Genomic DNA, 21,828 nt, shown 5'->3' with positions numbered 1-21,828 from the left:
TTCCTGACCATAACACTATGAACCTAGAAGTCAACCACAAGAAAAGATCTGGAAAGGCTACAAATACATGGAGGCTAAATAACATGCTACTGAACAATGAACGGATTAATCAGGAAATAAAAAATTTAAAAGTACATGGAGATAAATAAAAATGAAGACACAATATTCCAAAACCTTGGGATGTACCAAAAGCAGTTCTAACGGGGAAGTAACAATACAGACCTACCTCAGGAAGCAAGAAAAATCTCAAATTAACAACCTACTCTTACACCCAGAGGAGCTAGAAAAAGAACAAATGAAACCTAAAAGTAGCAGAAGGAAGGAAATAATAAAGATTAGAGGAGAAATAAATGATACAGAAACTAAGCAAATAATAGAACAGATCAATGAAACCAGGAGCTGGTTCTTTGAAAAAAATCAATAAAATTGATAAGCCTCTAACCAGACTTATCAAGAAGAAAACAAGAGAAAGGACTCAAAATCACAAATCGGGAGAAATAACCAACATCATAGAAATACAAGAAAATATTATGAAAAACTATATGCCAACAGATTAGACAGTGTACAAGAAATAAATTCCTAGAAACATGTAAACTACCAAAACTGAAACAGGAAGAAATGAAAAATCTCAAGAGACTGATCACCAACGAAGAAATTGAATCAGTTAAGAAAAAAACTCTCAACAAACAAAAGCCCAGGACTGGATGGTTTCACAGGCAAATTCTACCCAATTTTTTTTTTTTAAAGATTTAATTTATTATTTGACAGAGAGAGACACAGTGCGATAGAGAACACAAGCAGGGAGGGTGGGAGAGGGAGAAGCAGGCTTCCCGCTGAGCAGGGAGCCTGATCCAGGGCTCGGCTCGACTCCAGGATCCTGGGATCAGTACCTGAGCCAAAGGCAGACGCTTAACCGACTGAGCCACCCAAGTGCTCTCTCTCTATTGCACTTTTATACACCAATAATGAAACATCAGAGAGCAAAATTAAGGGGTGCCTAGGTGGCTGTCAGTTAAGCATCTGACTCTTGATTATAGCTCAGGTCATGATCGCAGGGTCATGAGATCAAGCCCCATGTCAGGCTCCATGCTCGGCATGGAATCTGCTTGAGATTTTTTTTCTCCCTCTGTCCCTACCATACCCTCCCCCGGTCCCTGTTCTTTCTCTCTCTCTCAAAGAAATAAAATCTAAGGAAAATAAAATTAAGAAACCAGTCCCATCTACAATGACACCAAAAATAGTAAGATACCTAAGAATAAACCTAACCAAAGGGGTGAAAGACCTGAACTCTGGCAACTGCAAAACACTAAAGCAAGAAATTAAAGAGGACACAAAGAAATGTAAAGACATCCCATGCTCATTGATTAGAAGAACAAATATTGTTAAAATCTCCATCCTATCCAAAATCTACACATTTAATTCAATCCCTATCAAAATGCCAATAGCATTTTTCTTAGGACTGGAACAAGCAATCCTAAAATTCATATGGAATCACTAAGACTCCAAATAGCCAAAACAACCTTGGTTGGGGAGTGGGGAGCAAAGCTGGAGGGATCACCATTCCAGACTTAAAGTTCTATTACAAAGCTGTAGTAATCGAAACAGCATGATACTGGCACAAAAATAGACACAAAGATCAGTGAAACATAGTGGAAAGCCCAGAAATAAACGTCCAGCTGTATGGTCAATTAATGTTTGACAAAGCAGGAAAGAATATCCACCGGGGAAAAGACAACAAACCAGGTATTGGAAAACTGGGCGGCAACAGGCAGCCAAAAGAAAACTGGACCACTTTTTTCCACCATACACAAAAATAAATTCAAAATGGATTAAAGACCTAAATGTGAGACTTGAAACCATAAAAATCCCAGAAGAAAACACAGGCTATAACTTCTTTGACATCAGCCATAGCAACTTCTTTCTAGATATATCTTCTATTATGGGGATATTGTGGCTACATCAAAATAAAAAGTTTCTGCACATCAAAGGAAACAAGAAGCTACTGAGTGGGAGAAGATATTTGCAAACAACATATCTGATATAAAGAACTGATACAACTCAATGTCCACCCAATTAAAATGGAATAAAAATGGGCAGAAAATGGATAAAAAATGGGCAGAAAACATAAGCAGACATTTCTTCAAGGAAGATATCTAGATGGCCGAAAGACATGAAAAGGTGCTCATAGTGACTTACCATCAGAGATAGGCAAATTAAAACCACAATGATTTATCTCCTCACATTTGTCAGAATGGCTAAAAGTGGCAGCACAAGTTATAGCAGGTGTTGACAAGGATGTGGAGAAAAAGGAACCCTCTTGTACTGCTGGTGGGAATGCAAACTGGTGTAGCCACTGGAAAATAGTATGGAGGTTCCTCAAAAATTTAAAAGTAGAACGACGCTACAAACCAGTAATCACACTACCAGGTATTTACCCAAAGAATACAAAAACGGTAACTCAGAGGGGAACATGCACCCTTATATTTATTGTGGAATTATTTATAATAGCCAAATTATGGAAGCAATAGCCAAATTATGGATAATATTGATGAATTATCCATCAATTCATGGATGGATAAAGGAGTTGTGAGATATATAGATACAGACATATGATGGAATATTATTCAGTCATTAAAAAGAAGGAAATCTTGCCATTTGCAATGACATAGATATATGGAGTTAGAGATATGCTAAGTGAAATGAGGCAGTCAGAAGAAGACAGATACTATATGATTCTTCTCGTGTGGAATTTGAGAAACAAAATAAATGAGCAAAGGGAAAAAAAGAAAGAGAAATTAGGAAACTGCCATGAAGTATATAGTACAAACTGAGGGTTACCAGAGGAGAGGGGTTTAGTGGGATGGGTTAAATAGGTAATCAGATTAAGGAATGCATTTGTTGTGATGAGCACCAGGTGATATATGGAATTGTTGAATCACTGTGCTGTACACCTGAAACGTGTAATACAATGCTGAATGTTAACTAACTGGAATCAAAAATAAAAACTTTCAAAAAATTAAAAATACAGGGGCACCTGGGTGGCTCAGTGGGTGAAAGCCTCTGCCTTCGGCTCGGGTCATGGTCTCAAGGTCCTGGGATCGAGCCCCATGTTGGGCTTTCTGCTCAGCGGGGAGCCTGCTTCCCTTCCTCTCTCTCTGCCTGCTTCTCTGCCAATTGTGATCTCTGTCAAATAAATACAAATCTTAAAAAAAAAAAAAGAAAAATTAAAAATACAAAAATACCAGAAGTACATACACAGGTGATTGTTATTCCCTATCTGCTATGCATCCTGATCTTCATGCCTTTTTTTTTTTTTTAAAGGTTTTGATTATGTATTCATGAGAGACAGAGAGAAACAGAGGCATTAGGAAAAGCAGGCTCCCTGTTGAAGGACTCAATTCCAGGACCTTGGGATCAATCTGAGCCAAAGGCAGACGTTTATAATCCACCGAGTCAGCCAGGCACCCCATCTTCGTGCTTTTATTCCTGATGTTACCCTGCTTTGTTGTTATGTGTGTGTTATTTTTTTTTTTCCTGTTTTTAACAGAGCAGTTTTAGGTTTACCTAAAAATTTAGCAGAAAGTATGCAGGGTTCCCCTAAACTTCCTTTCCTTCCTGCCCAGGTTGCCCTTGGCATTGGTTTGCACATTTGTTAAAATTGATGAACCAATATTGCTCATTATTATTAAGTGAAGCTTATAGTTTATAAGTATAGTTTATAATACTCACAGTAGTGTGTATTGTGGGGTTTTTGTGTGTGTGTGTTTTTTTAAAGATTTTATTTATTTATTTGACAGACAGAGATTACAAGTAGGCAGAGAGGCAGGCAAAGAGAGAGGGGGAAGCAGGCTCCCCGCGGAGCAGAGAGCCTGATGCAGGGCTCAATCCCAGAACCCTGGGATCATGACCTGAGCCGAAGGCAGAGGCTTTAACCCACTGAGCCACCCAGGCGCCCCTGTATTGTGGGTTTTACCAATGCATAATGTCATGTGTCCACCATTTCAAGATCATGAGGATTAGTTTCCCTTCCCTAAAACTCCTCTATTCATCCTTTCTTTTGCTCCAAACTTCTGGCAAACTGATCTATTTACTGTCTCTGTAGTTTTACCTTTTTCAGAAAGATGTAGTTGGAATCAAACAGTAGGTAGCCTTTTCAGATTGGCTTCTTTCACTTAGCAATATGCGTTTAAGGTTCGCCACATCTTTTTAGTGGCTTGGTGCAGCTCATTTGTTTTTAGAACTGAATAATATTCCATTGTCTGAATGTACCACAGTTTATCCCTTCACCTATTGAAGGGCATCTGGGTTGCTTCCAGTTTTTGGCAATTATGAACAGGACTGCTATAAACATTGTTTGAAGGGTTTTGTGTACATCTAAGTTTTCAACTCATTTGGGTGAATACCTAGGAGCATGGTTGCTGGATTATATCATAATCCATAAAACTAAACCTTTGTGAAATTGCCAAACTGTCATCCAAGTGGCTGTGCCATTTTGTATTCTCACCAAAAGTGAGAATTCCTGTTGCTCCGCATGCTTGCTAGCATTTGGTATTGTCCATGTTCTGGGTTTTGGCCATTCGGATAGGTGGGTGGTAGTATTTCGTTTCAGTTTGCTATTCTAACAGGTAATATCTCATGGTTTTAATGTGCATTTCCCTGATAATTATTGATATTGAACATCTTTTCATGTGTCTGCTGGTCATCTGTATGTCTTTGGGAAAATGTTCAAGTCCTCTGCTCATTATTTAATCATATGTAGTTTTGCTATTGAGCTGAGTTTGTAGTGTATTTTGGATATTAAACCCTTATTGAATATATGATTTACAAATATTTTCTCCCAGTCAGTAGGTTGCTTTTTCCTTTTGTTGATGGTTTACTTGGCTATGCAGAACCTTTGTAGTTTGATGTAGTACCACTTACTTATTTTTGCTTTTGGAGTCAGTTCCAAAACTTCAGCACCCAGACCAATGTCAGGGAACTTCCGCCTGTGTTTTTTTCCTAGGAGTTTTTATGGTTTCGGGTCTTAGCATTCAAGTCTTTAATCTATCTTGAGTTAATTTTTTGCGTATTATATAAGATAGTGGTCTAGTTTTGTCGTTTTGCATGTGGGTGTACTGTTTTCCCAGCACCATTTATTGAGAAGACTGTCCTTTCCCCCACTTGTATATTCTTGGTTCCTTTGTTGTAAATTAACTGATCATATATGAGGGGTTTATTTCTGGACTTTCTGTTCTGTTGATCTATTTGTCTGTTTTTATGCCAGTATCATATTGTGTAGTACAATTTGAAATCAGGGAGCATGATACCTTCGTCTTTATTCTTCTTTCCAATATTGTCCACTTTGAGCAAGTTAGCATCTCCTAGGCTTCTCCTCTGTAAAGTTAATCTTTTCCATTTTGTAATTAAGAAGCTTTGTGCAGGGGGCACCTAGGTGGCTCAGTGGGTTAAAGCCTCTGCCTTCGGCTCAGGTCATGATCCCATGATCTTGGGATCGAGCCCCGCCTCGGGCTCTCTGCTCAGCGGGGAGCCTGCTTCCCCATCTCTCTCTGCCTGCCTCTCTGTCTACTTGTGATCTCTCTCTCTCTCTCTCTCTGTCAAATAAATAAAATCTTAAAAAAAAAGGAAAAGAAAAAAAAAGCTTTGTGCAGTGAAGTACTTTGAATTCCTTATCACATTTTCAGTTTACTCATTCATTTATTTGTATGAATGGTTTAATGATTTCCAGTTTGATGGTTATAATCTGTTACTATCATTATTTATTTTGACTACAGATGATTCCTGATTTGACCAGTGAGAGCCTTTAGGCTGGTTTCTGTGTCTTTCTAAAATGTCCCCATCATTTTTCGAGCAGTTTCTAGCTTTCTGTTCTAATAAAATGTTCCAGGTTCATTTTGTCCTTTCTTTGCTCCATGTCTGGAATCAGCTGTTTCTCCACAGACTGCTGGTTTTTTTTTCAGTGGAGAAAGGTATTTAGAAACCAAGATCTGAGTGCTAATACACTCGTTGATATTAGGGTGTTGCTGCTCCTAGCCCATGTCCGTGAGCCAAGCTAGGAAATATGTATGTATACATACATATGTATGTGGATACACATATACTAACACATTTAACATTTATATTTATTTGTATATGAGTATACTTATTGAAAACTGTGAGTTCACAGCAATACCTTCTATCACATCCAAGTTCTCTCCCTTTTCATATTTATAACTTCCTTCTCCAATACTAAGAAACCTGGCTTGCATTCACCTTAGTCTATACCCTTATTTGGCCAATTCCCCACGTATGTAACCATACTTCTATCTCTGTCATCACCTCCTTTCTGAGGCACATACTGTCCTCAGATCAGGAAGGCTCTGACAGACCCCTCTGAGAATATTTTGCACACACTCTGAAGTATAGCTCCTAGCTTAATACTGTGCTCTAAATATTGAGGTCCAATATTTCCATGAGGAGGTTGAGTTACAAAGATTAGGCTTAGATACAATTTTATATCTTTAATGCACAAAGTAATTTTTTCTTGTAGGCTATTTTAGTAAAATAAAGAGAGTGAGAGAATGGAATCACTTTGACTTTGAAAAGTATTAATTCCTTATTTTTCACTTAATTTATAGGTAAAATATAATCCAAGCTAGTATATAAGTGCATTTGTGTATTTTAGAGATTTAAAACACTCAAAAGAGGTCACCCTTACACCTACTGCTCAGCTTAAGAAATACAGCATTACAGATACACTGAAGCCCCTTTTGAGCCATTTTCTTTTTTTGTATCTTTCCTTATGTACCATTTCCTGATTGCATTCATTTCCCTCCTTCTGTGAGATAATCACTCTCCAGGATTTTATATTCATTATTCCATGATAACTTTTTTATTAATTTTTTTTTGTAGATTGCTGTTGTGGCTGTGATGTGCAAACCCCACAGATGCCCACACATCAGTTTTACAGGAAATATATGTGTGTAAGTGTGGATGCTTTTCATAAGTTGTGTGCATGTGTACTTTAAATGAATTAGTTAACCCCCTAGAATCTTAATCAGTGTATGCTGGTTAATATTTAAAACTTTGGTTCAGTAGATTCATAAGTTAGTTCTTTGAAACAAACAGCCATTGATAGGATGTTTCACTGCTTTAAAAATGAAACATATAAAGATTTTAATCTGTTGCAGTAAACAAAAAAATACTTAAGTTATAGAACTCAAGAGTGACAGTCTGTCAACTTCATAAATGAAACATGGAAATATGAGCTGCCTAAATTCTAAATGTCAGAAATTTAAAATGACTTTGGATCAGAAAAGTATCATTACAAAGTTATAATAAACTATAAATATATAAACTATAAATAACCTTTAAACATTTAATTTTAGATAATTGGAAAAATAGGCAGAAGAATATGCATGATTCTAGGTAGGAAGATTAAATGAGAGAAAGGTTTTCCTAAGTGTAGTTACCGAGAGCACTGTATCATTCCAAACCTAGGAAAACTTAAATCCTCTTACTTGTCCCTAAAAGCTTAAACCTCTAAAATAGCAGTGACTGCAACATTCTGAAAACGACTACAATAATGTAGACATATAATGTTCCTTATATGTTTCCTGTGTTTACTTGTTCATAGAAAATAAATTAGTTGTAGATACTGCAAAGATAGACCCTTCTATTAGGATTGGAAAATGAAGCTTGTTTGCTCTCGGGATTTTATGGAGACTGCAGATACTTGATCTAGACTGTTGGACTGAGTTTTGTATCTGACATCCTTCTTTGGTTGTATTGGCAGATACTGCCCTGGTGGACCAGATTCAGATTTTGAATATTCAACCCAGTCTTATACTGGATATGAGGTAAAGTGATGTGAAGTCATCCTGAGGAAGTGTAACATTGTACTTTGACCTATAGTGTGCTTGTAGAAGTACTGGCTTTCTTAAATTTTTTAATTTTATATTTTTCTCCTGAAGATAGAAGTTGTTCATTCATCAAATATTTGCTGACTATCTACATATACTGCTCTAGTCACTAGAAAAATACTTATATAAGCATTTGTTATATATGTCAACTATTCCAAGTGCTTTACAACTTTAAACCATATAGCAGCATCTTAAAGGTAGATATTGTTATTATCCTGGTTTTATGAATAAGGAAATAGGCTTAGAAGTCCTAAACATCAGGCCCAGAGACACACTGCTAAGTGTGACAGAGCCAGGTTTTGAATTCTTTGTTCCTTACCACCACATTATACTGCCTCTACAGCAGTGAAAAATGGACAAGGTCCGTGATCTTACAGAATTTACGTTCTAATGGAGATAGAGAAGAAAGAAGAAAATATCAGGTACTAGTAAATGCTAAGCCAAGAAGTAAAATAGAGTTAGATTTGTAGAAGCTGAGTAGGTACTTTAGCCTTGGTGGCTGGCAAGTGACTGTCTAGGAGATGATATTTGGACTGAATTCCTGAATGACATGAAGGAGCCATGCAGGAATATCAGGAGAGAACGTTCCCAGCGGGGAGGATATCTAGAACAAGGAGCTGTAGCAGGAATGACAGTGGGGTATACCAGGACTTATGGGTAAGGGGAAGAATGAGATTGGAAAGACAGATGACATAGGGAGTTTGTAAGCTGCTCGGAGAGTTTGGATTTTATTACAGGTGTCATGAGAAGCCATTATGGTTTAAGGCAGAGGGATGGTCTGTTCCAGTGTAGGGTTTTAAAAAGATCATTTGATGCTGTGTGGGTAAGGATTAGAGTAAGGACAGGGTGCAAGCAGGAGAACAGCAAGCAGGCTTTTGAAGCAGTGAGCCTCTGCAGAAGAGGTCAGCAGCCAGCAAACCACTGGACGTTTTCTTATATATGGGATTTCACTTTTTACTTGTTATCCATTGTTCAAATTGTTAAAAATACAAAAGGAATTATTCAGTAAAAAAGCTCCCTCTCATTTCTGTCCCCTAGCCATCCCTTTCTGCTCTAGCAGAAAGTGACCCTGGAGGTTTCATAAGTGTTTACACAAAGATAAATATGATTCAAGGAGATGCCCTGCTGGTCAGATACTTAAGACAGTTGGGTAGGAGCTAGCCAGATGCTATTCAGAACATTAGTTTGATCCCTAACAAGACTGAAAAAGGAAGGAGCACAAAAGAAGTTTATTTTTAATACAGTCCTTTTGAAACTACTTATTATTTTTATTGAATGTGGGCCCAGCAGGAGATTTTTCTCTTTTTTTCTTAGCCAACCTCCATGCGAGCTATCCGCGCTAGATATGACCCTTATCTACAGACAAGACACCGAATAGAACAGGTAAGTTTTTAAAAAGAATTTTTAAATTCAGTTTTTGTACACTGAAGGTATTATTGTTTGATTTGAGTTGAACCTGAAATAACTAAAAGAGTGTCTTTCCCCTTGGTAAGTTTAAATATCCATCTGAAGGAGGGAGACTCGTTTGCAATACCCAGCAAGGTCAGAAACGCTACTTCCTTTCGTGACTCTATTATTGCTTTAAGGTTTTATATTCTCTAAGTTTCTTTCAAATTGTACAAACTCATTTACCAGACGAAATTTACAGATGTAGATATGTGGAAGTCCTTAGATAGTAGGTGGATGGATTGAATATTTGCTTCCATATGCCACATAAAAAGTACCATGCCTGGTTGGCCAGGGTGGGAATAGAGAATTGACTGCAAAAGGGTATGAGGAACTTCTGAGAGTTGTGAAATTGACTGTGGTGGTAATTACACAACCCTAAACAAGTTCTCTAAACACGTAACCAAACTCATCTGGTTGTACACTTAAAAAATAATTGATTTTATTTTATGTAAATTATACTCCAATATAACCAATTAAAAACAAGTCCTATGTCAACAGCCTTGCTCTGTTTGGGAAATCCAAATGTTAATATAGTTTTTCTCTTTTATAATTCTATTTTGAACTTATCCAACTTAAAAAAGTGTGACCATTAATTTTTACAGTGATATCTGATAGGGCAACTACGAAATCTCCAATGGAAAGTAATACATTCATGTCCTTAAGTCATTTCTGTGTTTGTTTAACTAGTATTAGTGAATGCCAGCCAGTTCAGATTTTTCACTTCACTGTCACCCAAGCACATGTTCATCACGATTGTCAGCTGTAGGAAAGGACCCCTGCCTGGGTGGAACCTACATAGTTTAGAAAAGCATCTTCTAAGCTGACCGTTGCTTCAGTTTCTTTTTTAACTGTGGCATTTAATTCATTTAAAATGTTTCAATAGCATATGAAACTTTTATGTTTACTGGAAAGGGAATGGGTTTTAAAAGATTTGGAAACTACTGTAGAACATAAACAATGAATTTTGGAACACTGGAAAAAAATAAAATTAAAAAAAAAGGAAAAGAAACTACTGTAAGCAATGATTCTTTTCTTAACTGTAAATGCACTTGAATCACCTGAGTATCTTTTCCAAAACATATGCCAGCATTTCACCTTTAGAGTTCAATTTATACGTTTACGGTTCTGGCAAGATATTTTGAAAAAGCTACCAGAATGATTTTGTTGTGTATTCCCAGATAGAAAGCTTGCTTTATGTGTGTGTGTGTGTGTGTGTGTGTGTGTACACACTTACATACACATTTTATCAAATACATATTTGTGTGTGCATGTGTATGTATATATGAATATTAACATACATAAAGATATACATATGCATAAATTGTTATCTGCCATTCTGAGAAACAAACATTTTAAAAGGTGCCTTTTTGTCCATATTAAGTGTAGACATCCTTTACACAGTGCATTAATTTGAGTTCATAATTTGGTAGTCCCCTTGACCCAGTTTTTCTCAAGCCTAAAATATGGCAAGAAATTTTTTTTAATTGAAGTGTAGTTGGCACACAATATTACATTAGTTTCAGGCATCCAGCCTAGTGGTTCAACATGTATATTTGTTATGCTCACCCTACAGTGCTGTTACGATATCATTGACTATATTTTCTATGCTGTACTTTTTATCCCCGTGACTCATTCATTCTGTAACTGGAAGCCGGTTATCTCCTACTGCCTTTCAGCCATTTTTTCCATCCCTTCACCACTTACTCTCTGGCAACCGTTAGTGTGTTCTCTGCATTTATGGCTCTTTCTGCTTTTTGTTTATCCGTTTTTGTTTTTCAGATTTCACATATAAATGAAATCATATGGCATTTGTTTTTCCTCTATCTGACTTAGCACAATACCCTCTAGTTCCCTCCATGTTTTTGTAAATGACAAGAGCTCATTCTTTTTTATGGCTGATTTATATTCCATTGTATATATATATACCACATCTTCATCCCTTTGTCTATCAGTGGACACTTGGGTTGCTTTCATCTTGGCTATTGTAAAAATGCTGTAGTAAATAGAGGAGTGCATATATCTTTCCGAATTTGTGTTTTTGTTTTTCTTTGGGTACCTACCTAGTAGTGGGATTGCTCATACTGATTTTCTATTTTTAATTTTTTGAGGAACCTAAGAAATTTAAATACCCGTTTTTTAAAATTTAGAATCTTGGCTTGTTATGGCTGACAAAATGAAAAATCTGTTTTATTCTCTCCCCTAGAGAGAGATACTATTTCATATTTTATCAGACTTTTATTTTCCTTTTTTCCTCCAGAGAGCAGTGCTACCTGTGCTCCTAATCTTCACAACTGATTTAAAACTTCTAAGTTTTGATTTAAAATTGCCTTCTTAATTTTTCTTTGTAATGTAGTGTTCTTTTTCTTCCATTGGCATCAAGTCTTGATTATGTTGCATATAGTCATCTTTTTTGTCCCCAAAGCTTACCACAAGTTCTGAAATAAATATTTATTATATTGCATATTGTATTGTATTATTATATTTGCCTTTCCTGCTTTCTAGTTTATATTCTCCATGTTTTTAAATTCCCACATATGTATTGATGTTATGCTTCTTTCTGATTCTTTATAATTCTCCCTTTCCCTCCATGAGCTAGAATTTTTTTTCCTTTCAGACTCTGGAGTCTATTTTTTTAATCCACAGAATTTGCTAAATATGTTCAATTGCTTTTCATTTTTAAACTATACTGATGAAAATGCTCCAAAATAAAATTAGAAATTCGCAGTGCCTCCTTAGGGTAGTTGACTATGTCTAATGCTGATGAATTTATATGTATTTCAGTTAAAACAACTTGGTCACAGTGTGGATAAAGTGGAGTTTATTGTGATGGGTGGAACATTTATGGCCCTTCCAGAAGAATACAGAGATTATTTTATTCGAAATTTACATGATGCCTTATCAGGACATACCTCCAACAATATTTACGAGGCAGTCAAGTAAGAAATCCTTATTTTACCATATTCTTCAGAATGGTTATCAGCTTATCCTCCTAGCCGCAGCCTTTGAGAATTCCTTCTGCTCTACATCTATGTTCCTAGTTCTTTTTTGGTGGGGCAGGGGGGCGGGGGCGGTGGTAGATTTTGTTCATTTTATTTGCATATTTTTGATGGGTTATAATTAAAATACATTTTTCTAGTTTATTGAGATATAATTGATGTACAGCATTGTAAAATTTATGGTGTACAGAATAAAGACTTACATATATTGTGAGATGGCCACCACAGTCAGCTTAATTAGCATCCATCACCTTACGCATTCCTAGTTCTCATAGTTATGTCTGTTTGTGGTAAAGGACTGTTTTCATTGAAAAAATTATTTTTTTAAATAAGTGCATATGGTTCACTGACATTAGTATCCTCTGAGAAAGAACGATTCATAAAATCACTGAAGGTTTTTCAACCATAGGCTGGTCTAAACCACTAAACTAAAACTAAACTAGTTGAGTCTTTAAACCACTCAAAAAGAGCACTGAGGGTACACTTTATGTAAAACATCTGGCTGCCATGAAATCAATGAAACAAGTGATTATTATTTAATAATTTATTATTAACTACTAAATAATTTCTATTCATGAATGAGATGACTTATTCATTGTAGTTGATAAAGCAAAAGAGAATTATACATTCTTTTGATATATCATATCTCAGTTTTTAAGCAGGAAGAAGAAGTTTTATATATAGTTATTTAAAAAGTAGGTTTGAAAGTAGGTTTTATTTTCAGAAGTTTCAGGAAAACCTAGTTAATTACTGTATGCTATTCCCTCTTATTTACTCAGTGTTTATGGAGGGCCCACTAGGTGTTGTGTGCTGCGTTCAGCACTAGGAATAAGGATGTTGTCCTCACTCTTGAGGTGCTTATTTCTACTAGTTCAACAAATAAACAGGAATACTATAGTAGAAATAGACTACTATGATAAAGAACAAGATTATTCTCTGGACAACATGGTAGTATTTAAGCTGAGACCCAATGTATAAGGAATAATTAGGCCAAGAGCAGAAAAAACAAGACAAAAATCACTGAAATGGGGAAGATCTTGGGGTCTTCTAGGAACAGAGAGGAGGCCACTGTGACTAGACTCCAGTGAACAAAGGAGAGAATAATTATGAGGTGAGCTTGCAAAGTTAAATACGTATGGGCCAGAAAATATAATGCTTTTGAGGAGCCAAAATTTTATTTGAAATGCAGTAGAAAGTAGATGGTTTTAAGCAGGAGAGTGACACATTCAGGTTGATGAGGTCATTCTGTCTGTTGTCTGGGTAATGGGTTGGAGGATTACAAGAGTAAAAGTGAGAAGCCAGATAGAAGACTATTATGTCCATCATAGCTCACTTGAGGGTGGTGGCAGTGATGATGGAGAAGAGAGGATGGATTAGAACTCTGTTTTATTGCTGCAAATGACAGGACTTTGGGTTGGGTTGGGGGTAAGAAAGAGGAAAGAATCAAGCACGATACCCAACTTTTGGTTATAGGAAATGGTTGATGGGTGGGGCCATATGCTGAGATGAAAAAAGACAGAGAAGAGCAGGTATATAGGAGAAAACCAATAATTTTACTTTGGATATGTTAAATTTGAAATATCTAAGGCACATTCAAGTGGAGATTTGGGTAGATTGTACAAGAGACATCTGGGCTGGCAGTGCAAAATTGGGGGTTATCAACCTATACATGGCCTTTGTAGCCATGCAGACAGATAAGATCACCTAATATGATAAAGTTATCAGTCTCTGAGGTATATATACTATGTGAAAAAGCAATTTTTAGAGCCAGTTCTTACAGTATGGATCCCGTCAGTTTTGTGTACCTGCACATAAATGTAAATGCAGGGACATATGTGTAAATGCTTAGAAAATGTAAATGCATGGAAGAGATATTAGAGTGATGATGGTTATTACGGGCATTAGAGCTGAGGAGGAAGAGACATGGCAGATGGGGATAAAGGAGGACATTCATGTTTGTATATCATGTGCTGGGCATTGTGGTAAGTATTCATTTTTTTAAAACTTACAGTAAACCTTTGAATTAAGTATTTATTTGTTTTTAAAGATTTTATTTACCTATTTGAGAGAGAGAGAGCACGAGAGAGCACAAGCAGGGGGTGGGGCAGAGGGAGTGAGAGAAGCAGGCTCCCTGCTCAGGGAGCCAGATGCCAGGACCCATGGATCATGACGTGAGTTAAAGGCAGGCACTTAACCAACTGAGCCACCCAGGCATCCTGAGTTAAGTATGTAAACTACCCCTGTTTTACAGATAAGGAAACTAAGGTACAGAGATTAAGCAACTTGTCAAAATTACACAGGTAGTTGGTGGCCAAGTGAGGCTGTGAAACCAGTCAGCTTTGCTTTCAGAGCCTGAGCTTTGCTCTAATGCAAGAAACTGTGCTAGATACAAAAAATGTATGAAAGTTTGTGTGTCTATGTGTATATGAGCACACATGTGTGTACATCATTAGAACTTCAAAATATTGGAAGAAATAGGATCTCTCTGGAGTTTTTTTTAATACTCCTCTTCCTGTGTTCAGGCTTTTTTCTGGCTTCTCTTTTATATTGCGGAGGGAGGGTCACATAGGTAAGGACAAAGTTGTTCAAATAGTGCCCCTCTTAGAGAATTTTTTGTAGAGTCGTAAGTGCAGCCAAAGTTTGAATGAACCTAAGGTATTATAAATAAAATGGTTCTTGGCACATAGTAGCCATAAGTATATGTGTGAATACATTTTGAATGAATGATCAGTCTGTAGGTGAAATACTGACAGCTAACAACAGGTAGGGCAACCTCTTAGATTAGGGACACTTTTTGTCTTCTTTCTACTTTCCCTGTCCCCTTAGCTATCAAGGGTATCTTGAGGCATCTGTATAGAGTTCAGCAACTGGGAGAGTGTGTGAGGAACCTACTTTGTTTGATTGGTTCTAGAGAATGTGATGGGTTAATTCTATGTCCATGAATCTAGACTTTTAATAACAGCTGGCTAGTGTGATCTCTTCCTCCTATAGGACCTTTAGTAGGAAGATGAGATGATGACCATATTTTTACTGCTTATTTGAAATCTTGATCATTCATGAATATAAGTCATGCTTAGTAAAACACTGAAATCTTTGAAACTTTAGAGGAATAATGTAGTCCAACCCATTCTTCTTAATGCTGAAAATCAGGTGATAGCTTAAAATAAAATGTAATTTAAGAGGAAACAACATTAATTTGTTCAAAGCCCCATGACATTGAAATGGCAACTGTACTTCAGAATTACTAAAATTCATTTAAATCTGAGAATTCTGTAACAGGATAATCTGTCAAGACCATTGAATTTTTCTACCCACACTTAGATATTACACACTCTTTTCTCAGTGCAGCTCTTCTCGTGTTGAAGACCTTATTTGCTAAGTATAACGGAGTAGACTGTCTTGGACTTGCCCCACCCTCCCAACCTTCATAAAAGTTTGTCACAAAACTTTTCGCAGTGTATAGTTGGAGTCCCCTGGGCCATATAAGCTAAGTTGACTGAAGATCTGTATAATTAATTTTTAGGATGCAGCTAGTTTGACATTTTTATCAGTTGAAACTTTAAAATTTTGCTTTATTCTTAGTATGAAGTTTTAGCTTTATTTTTGCAGAAATATTCTAGTGCCTTTTATAAGTTGTCTGTGAAAATAGAGTTTATATTAAAACTCTCCAGTTTCAGAGCATGATAGGTTTGTAGAAAAAGCCCTTTGGAGAAGGAAGCCTCTTTCTATAATGGACTAGGCCAAGCCAGCGTTGTTTTATTTCTGTTCTTGAATTTGCCTCAAGAGGGCAACAAACACTTTACTTCCAGATGAAAATTTATATATGATTTGAGTCTTCATTGCAACAAATCTCATGAACAGCTCTTGGGAAGTAATAAAAGTACAATCTGGGAGCCATAAAACCATCCATGAATGTTACACCAAATCATGGCAACCTACATTTGACATGTTTTGTTCTTTCTCTTGGTCTCTATACTTTTATGAGATAATCTGGAAAAAGCTGATTTGTGGTATCTTATTTTGTTTGAGGTAAATTTTTTGCTACTACTACATTTTTGCTACCATACTTAAAGATGGCATTTAGTTTTTCAGAAAATGTTATATAGTTTAAAGAAATAGCAGTCTGGATTGTGCTATAGAACTAGAGACCTAGAAGACAATTCTCAAATGTTAACATTTTGTGAAATAAAGAGCAGCCCAGAGATGATGTGTTTTGAACATAATGTGTTTTCTTCAAAAATTTTTGGATGAGCTCTTTACCTCTCTGTTTTCTATGTTCTCTTGCACTAAGGGTATTTGTGAAGACTGGCTGGGTTACCCAGTGTGGCTGAACTTTCCCAGACGTTAAGTAATGAGCTTCATGTTTATTTTAATGTTCGTTGCTGTTAGTTTATTATTGCTGAGTACAAATATGCAATACTGATTTTAGTTAGCACAGCAGAGGTTTTAATTTAAAAGCTTAATTTCAAATTAAGTTAAAAATTACATCGTGACAGATGAGTCCGTAATAATGTTTAAGGTTAAAAGTCTTCATTCAAATTGCAGTTACCTCATGTTACCCTCCTTTGTTATTCAGTGTCTAACCTGATCAAAGTTTAAGCCATGTTTAAGCCTGATCAAAATTTTGCTTTTACTTAAAAGATCAAAAGTTAAGGTAAGGAAAAGCCCCCCCAGAGTGAACCTGGTTTCTATTTACAGCAAGTTAGTAGCAAAAAGTATGATCTATCCTTGCAAATAGAAAAATTGGAAAACTGAGTAAAAGAGTTCAAGGACAAAGCAGGTGTGGTTTCTGTCAAGGTGCATTAAATCAAGCAAAGTGATAATCACTCATTTCTATCAGCTAGACTAAAACTCCAGTTGTCTCCAGAGAGCAACAACTTCTGGTGACTGTTGTCCTCTAAAAATCATAGCTTGGAGATGAAAAGGACCGGCAGTAGGATCTGAGTCACCCATTCACTGGAATGCAAATATTGCCAAATAACTCAGAATAACCTTTTAAAATAGTTTTATTCCTTTTTAATCAGTCCTGCCCAGTAGCAGTTTTACATTTAATCTTTAATGCTTTTTGGCTGTTTTTAAAAGATGCAATTTCAAAGGGTGGTTACCCATCAAGAAGTGGGTGAGTCATACCTTCTCCCAGTGGAATTTTTAATTCATTTCCGTTTCTTCCTCTTTTTGCCCCTCATCAATGACTTTAAATCCTCCAGCTGTGTCCTTATGTGTCTTGGAAAAGCTGGTGTGCTAGATAATGCTGGGTACCAGGCCTACAAGACAGTTTCGTAGATTTGCAGAAGTTAGGAAGAAAGCAAAAGCAACCTCAGAGGGCTTGAAAGTGATTATTTTCTTCCTTGCTGCCCTGGGCTTTATTTTCTGGCACACTTCAGACTTCATGCATTTCTGGTCTTTGGCTTTAATATATTCCTCACCCCTCACTTTATATACTGACCTCTTTTGCTTCCTCCCTTGATCAACCAGATTTTCATGGATGGTGACCAGGATCCTTAACTTTGGCAGTCCAACCTAAAATATGATCTCAGTCATATTAGCTGCTGTATTTCTTCCAACATACAGAATTTTTCAGTGAGCACTACATGCTTTTCACCTGGATTCTGCAGTACTTCCTTTATCACATACTTATCCAACTATCCCTTTTTCTACCCATCCATGGATCCCTCTTTTATTTTTAATGTATTTCAAAATGTTGCAGGCTTCAGTACATTTCTTTCCATATATAGTCCACTGTGTTTTCTTTTGAAGTACATTTACATACAATGAAGTGCAAAGATCTTAAGTGTATCATTTGATGAGTTCTAATAAACATATATACCTGTGCATCAAAACGCTGTCATGATATAGAACATAACCGTCATCCCAGAAATCTTCCTCATGCCCCTTCCCAGTAAATTCTCAACTGTATCTCCCAAAGGCAACCATTATTCCCCTTTTTCCCCCTTCCATACAGCCATATACTGTTTTGTATAAGGTTTCTTCATTGAGCTTAATATTTGGAGATTCATCAGTGTTGTTGGGTATTTCAGTGGTTGCGCTGAGCAGTATTCCATTGTATGCATGACCACAGCTTATCCATTCTATCAGTGGACACCTGGGCTATTTCCAGTTTGCAGTTATTGTGATAAAACTTCAGTGAACATACTCATACAAGTCTTAGTGTGAATACTGCATTTATTTTTGTTGGGTAAGCTAGAAGTAGAATTGCTACATCTATGTTTAATTTTTTAAGAAACTGCCAGACATTTTTCCAAAGTAGTTGTATCATTTGTACTCTGATCTGTGATGTATGAGTATTTGGTTTTTCCACATCCTCACCAACATGGTGGTGTCAGTCTTTTTAATTTTAGCCATTCTAGTAGGTGTGTAATGGTTTCTCATTGTGGCTTTAATTTGCATTTTCCTGATGACTAATGATGATGAACACTTTATCATGTGCTTATGCTTTCTGTGTATACTTCCTTCGTGAAGTGTCTGTTAAAATGTTTTGCCTATTTTTTATTGGACTGTTATAAATCCTGGATACCAGTCCTTTGCTAGATCTGTATTTTACAAATACGAAAACCCAGTCTGTGGCTTGAGTATTATTATATTAAGATTAACTTTAAGCTGAAGTTTTTATTTTGATGAAGTCTAATGTAGCAGTTTTTTGCTTTAATAGTTACTGCTTTTGTATTGTCTCTATTAAACCTGGGCTTACTCCCAAGAAAAGAAGATACTCTCCTGTGTTTTCTTCTAGTTCTCGTTTTAGGTTTTTATATTTAGCTTGCCTGTTCAGGCTTGTGATCCATCTTGAATTAATTTTTATATGTAGTGTGAAGTAAGTCAAAGTTTCTTTTTTCCCTTATAGGTAGGCATCTAATTGTTTCAACATTACTTCTTTAAAAATGTCCCCATTTTTTTGTTTCAACATTACTTTTTTAAAAACTTCCCCATTTTTCCCATAAAAACTCTCCCATTTAGATTATATTGGTGGCTTTGTCAAAAATTGATGGACTATAAATGTGGAACTGGGCTCTGTTCTGTCCCATTGATCCATTTTTTAGTTCTTATGCCAGTAACATACTGTCTGATCATGGTAGCTTCATAGTATATCTTGAAGACAAGTAGTTTGAGTCATCTTTGTCATTGTTTTTCAGGATTGTCTTGCATATTCTAGTTCCTTTGCATTTTTACTTAAAGTTTAGAATCAGCTTATCAATTTCTACTAAAAAGTGTGTTGGGATTGGGATCGTGTTAAAACTATAAAACAATTTGGAGAAAATTGACAATGATATTGAGTCTTCTGATCAATGAACATAGTCTATCTCTTCATTTACTTAGATCTTCTTTAATTCCTTGTAGAAGTCTCCAGTGTAGAGCTCTTATTAGCCTTTTGTTAAATTTACTCCAAAATATTTTTGTGTCTGTTCATGCTACAGAAATTGAACTTCTTACCCCTGGGGATAAAAATATATTATATGTTTATAAAAAATAAAAAAGAAAATAAAAAAAAAGAAATTGAACTTCTTAAAAATTTCATTTTCAGATTTTTTACAGATAGTATATAGATATATCATTGGTTTTTGTATATTAACCTAGTATCATATTACCTTAATAAATTCACTACTTAGTTCTAAAAGCTCTTTTTGTAAATTTGCTAAGATTTTCTTCATAAGCAATCACTTAATTTGCAAATGCAGTAGGCTTTAATTTTTCTTTTTGGATTTGCATCCTTTATCTTGCTTTGTTGTAATGGCAAGGACATTAAGACAGTGTTAAATATAAGTGGACTTTGTTTTCTTATCTTATCTTGAGGGGTTTTTTGTAGGCACTTTTATTAGATTGAAGAAGTTTGCTGAGAGGTTTTATCATTAATTCATTTGTCTAATGACTTCTCTATATCTGTTCAGATGATCACATATTTCTCCTACTTTATTTATATCAGTTAGATTACTTTTTTTTTGTTTTGTTTTTACCTACTTTTACCTACTTTTTTTTTTTAATTTTTTATTTTTTATAAACATATATTTTTATCCCCAGGGGTACAGGTCTGTGAATCACCAGGTTTACACACTTCACAGCACTCACCAAAGCACATACCCTCCCCAATGTCCATAATCCCACCCCTTTCTCCCAAACCCCCTCCCCCCAGCAACCCTCAGTTTGTTTTGTGAGATTAAGAGTCACTTGTGGTTTGTCTCCCTCCCAATCCCATCTTGTTTCATTGATTCTTCTCCTACCCACTTAAGCCCCCATGTTGCATCACCACTTCCTCATATCAGGGAGATCATATGATAGTTGTCTTTCTCTGCTTGACTTATTTCACTAAGCATGATACGCTCTAGTTCCATCCATGTTGTCGCAAATGGCAAGATTTCATTTCTTTTGATGGCTGCATAGTATTCCATTGTGTATATATACCACATCTTCTTGATCCATTCATCTGTTGATGGACATCTAGGTTCTTTCCATAGTTTGGCTATTGTGGACATTGCTGCTATAAACATTCGGGTGCATCTGCCCCTTTGGATCACTACGTTTGTATCTTTAGGGTAAATACCCAATAGTGCAATTGCTGGGTCATAGGGCAGTTCTATTTTCAACATTTTGAGGAACCTCCATGCTGTTTTCCAGAATGGCTGCACCAGCTTGCGTTCCCACCAACAGTGTAGGAGGGTTCCCCTTTCTCCGCATCCTCGCCAGCATCTGTCATTTCCTGACTTGTTTATTTTAGCCATTCTAACTGGTGTGAGGTGATATCTCATTGTGGTTTTGATTTGTATTTCCCTGATGCCAAGTGATATGGAGCACTTTTTCATGTGTCTGTTGGCCATCTGGACGTCTTCTTTGCAGAAATGTCTGTTCATGTCCTCTGCCCATTTCTTGATTGGATTATTTGTTCTTTGGGTGTTGAGTTTGCTAAGTTCTTTATAGATTCTGGACACTAGTCCTTTATCTGATATGTCGTTTGCAAATATCTTCTCCCATTCTGTCAGTTGTCTTTTGATTTTGTTAACTGTTTCCTTTGCTGTGCAAAAGCTTTTGATCTTGATGAAATCCCAATAGTTCATTTTTGCCCTTGCTTCCCTTGCCTTTGGTGTTGTTCCTAGGAAGATGTTGCTGCGGCTGAGGTCGAAGAGGTTACTGCCTGTGTTCTCCTCAAGGATTTTGATGGATTCCTTTTGCACATTGAGGTCCTTCATCCATTTTGAGTCTCTTTTTGTGTGTGGTGTAAGGAAATGGTCCAATTTCATTTTTCTGCATGTGGCTGTCCAATTTTCCCAGCACCATTTATTGAAGAGGCTGTCTTTTTTCCATTGGACATTCTTTCCTGCTTTGTCGAAGATTAGTTGACTGTAGAGTTGAGGTTCTATTTCTGGGCTCTCTATTCTGTTCCATTGATCTATGTGTCTGTTTTTGTGCCAGTACCATGCTGTCTTGATGATGACAGCTTTGTAATAGAGCTTGAAGTCCGGAATTGTGATGCCACCAAC

General features: G+C 36.3%; 1 protein-coding gene across 1 annotated transcript in view; it reads left to right on the top strand.

Annotated features, from left to right (window-relative positions):
• Positions 1–21,828, top strand: part of ELP3 (elongator acetyltransferase complex subunit 3) — a 109,423-nt gene that overhangs the window by 12,455 nt on the left and 75,140 nt on the right. The window contains exons 4-7 of the mRNA XM_059372634.1: positions 6,889–6,959; positions 7,772–7,835; positions 9,213–9,281; positions 12,129–12,283. Coding sequence (XP_059228617.1) covers positions 6,889–6,959; positions 7,772–7,835; positions 9,213–9,281; positions 12,129–12,283 — 359 coding nt within the window. The remainder of the gene's footprint in view (positions 1–6,888; positions 6,960–7,771; positions 7,836–9,212; positions 9,282–12,128; positions 12,284–21,828) is intronic.

This window comes from Mustela nigripes, chromosome 1, assembly GCF_022355385.1.
Source record: "Mustela nigripes isolate SB6536 chromosome 1, MUSNIG.SB6536, whole genome shotgun sequence".
Lineage (NCBI taxonomy): Eukaryota > Metazoa > Chordata > Mammalia > Carnivora > Mustelidae > Mustela > Mustela nigripes.
The sequence above is the reverse complement of the archived record's forward strand: the minus strand, read 5'-3'. Positions and strand labels throughout refer to the sequence as shown.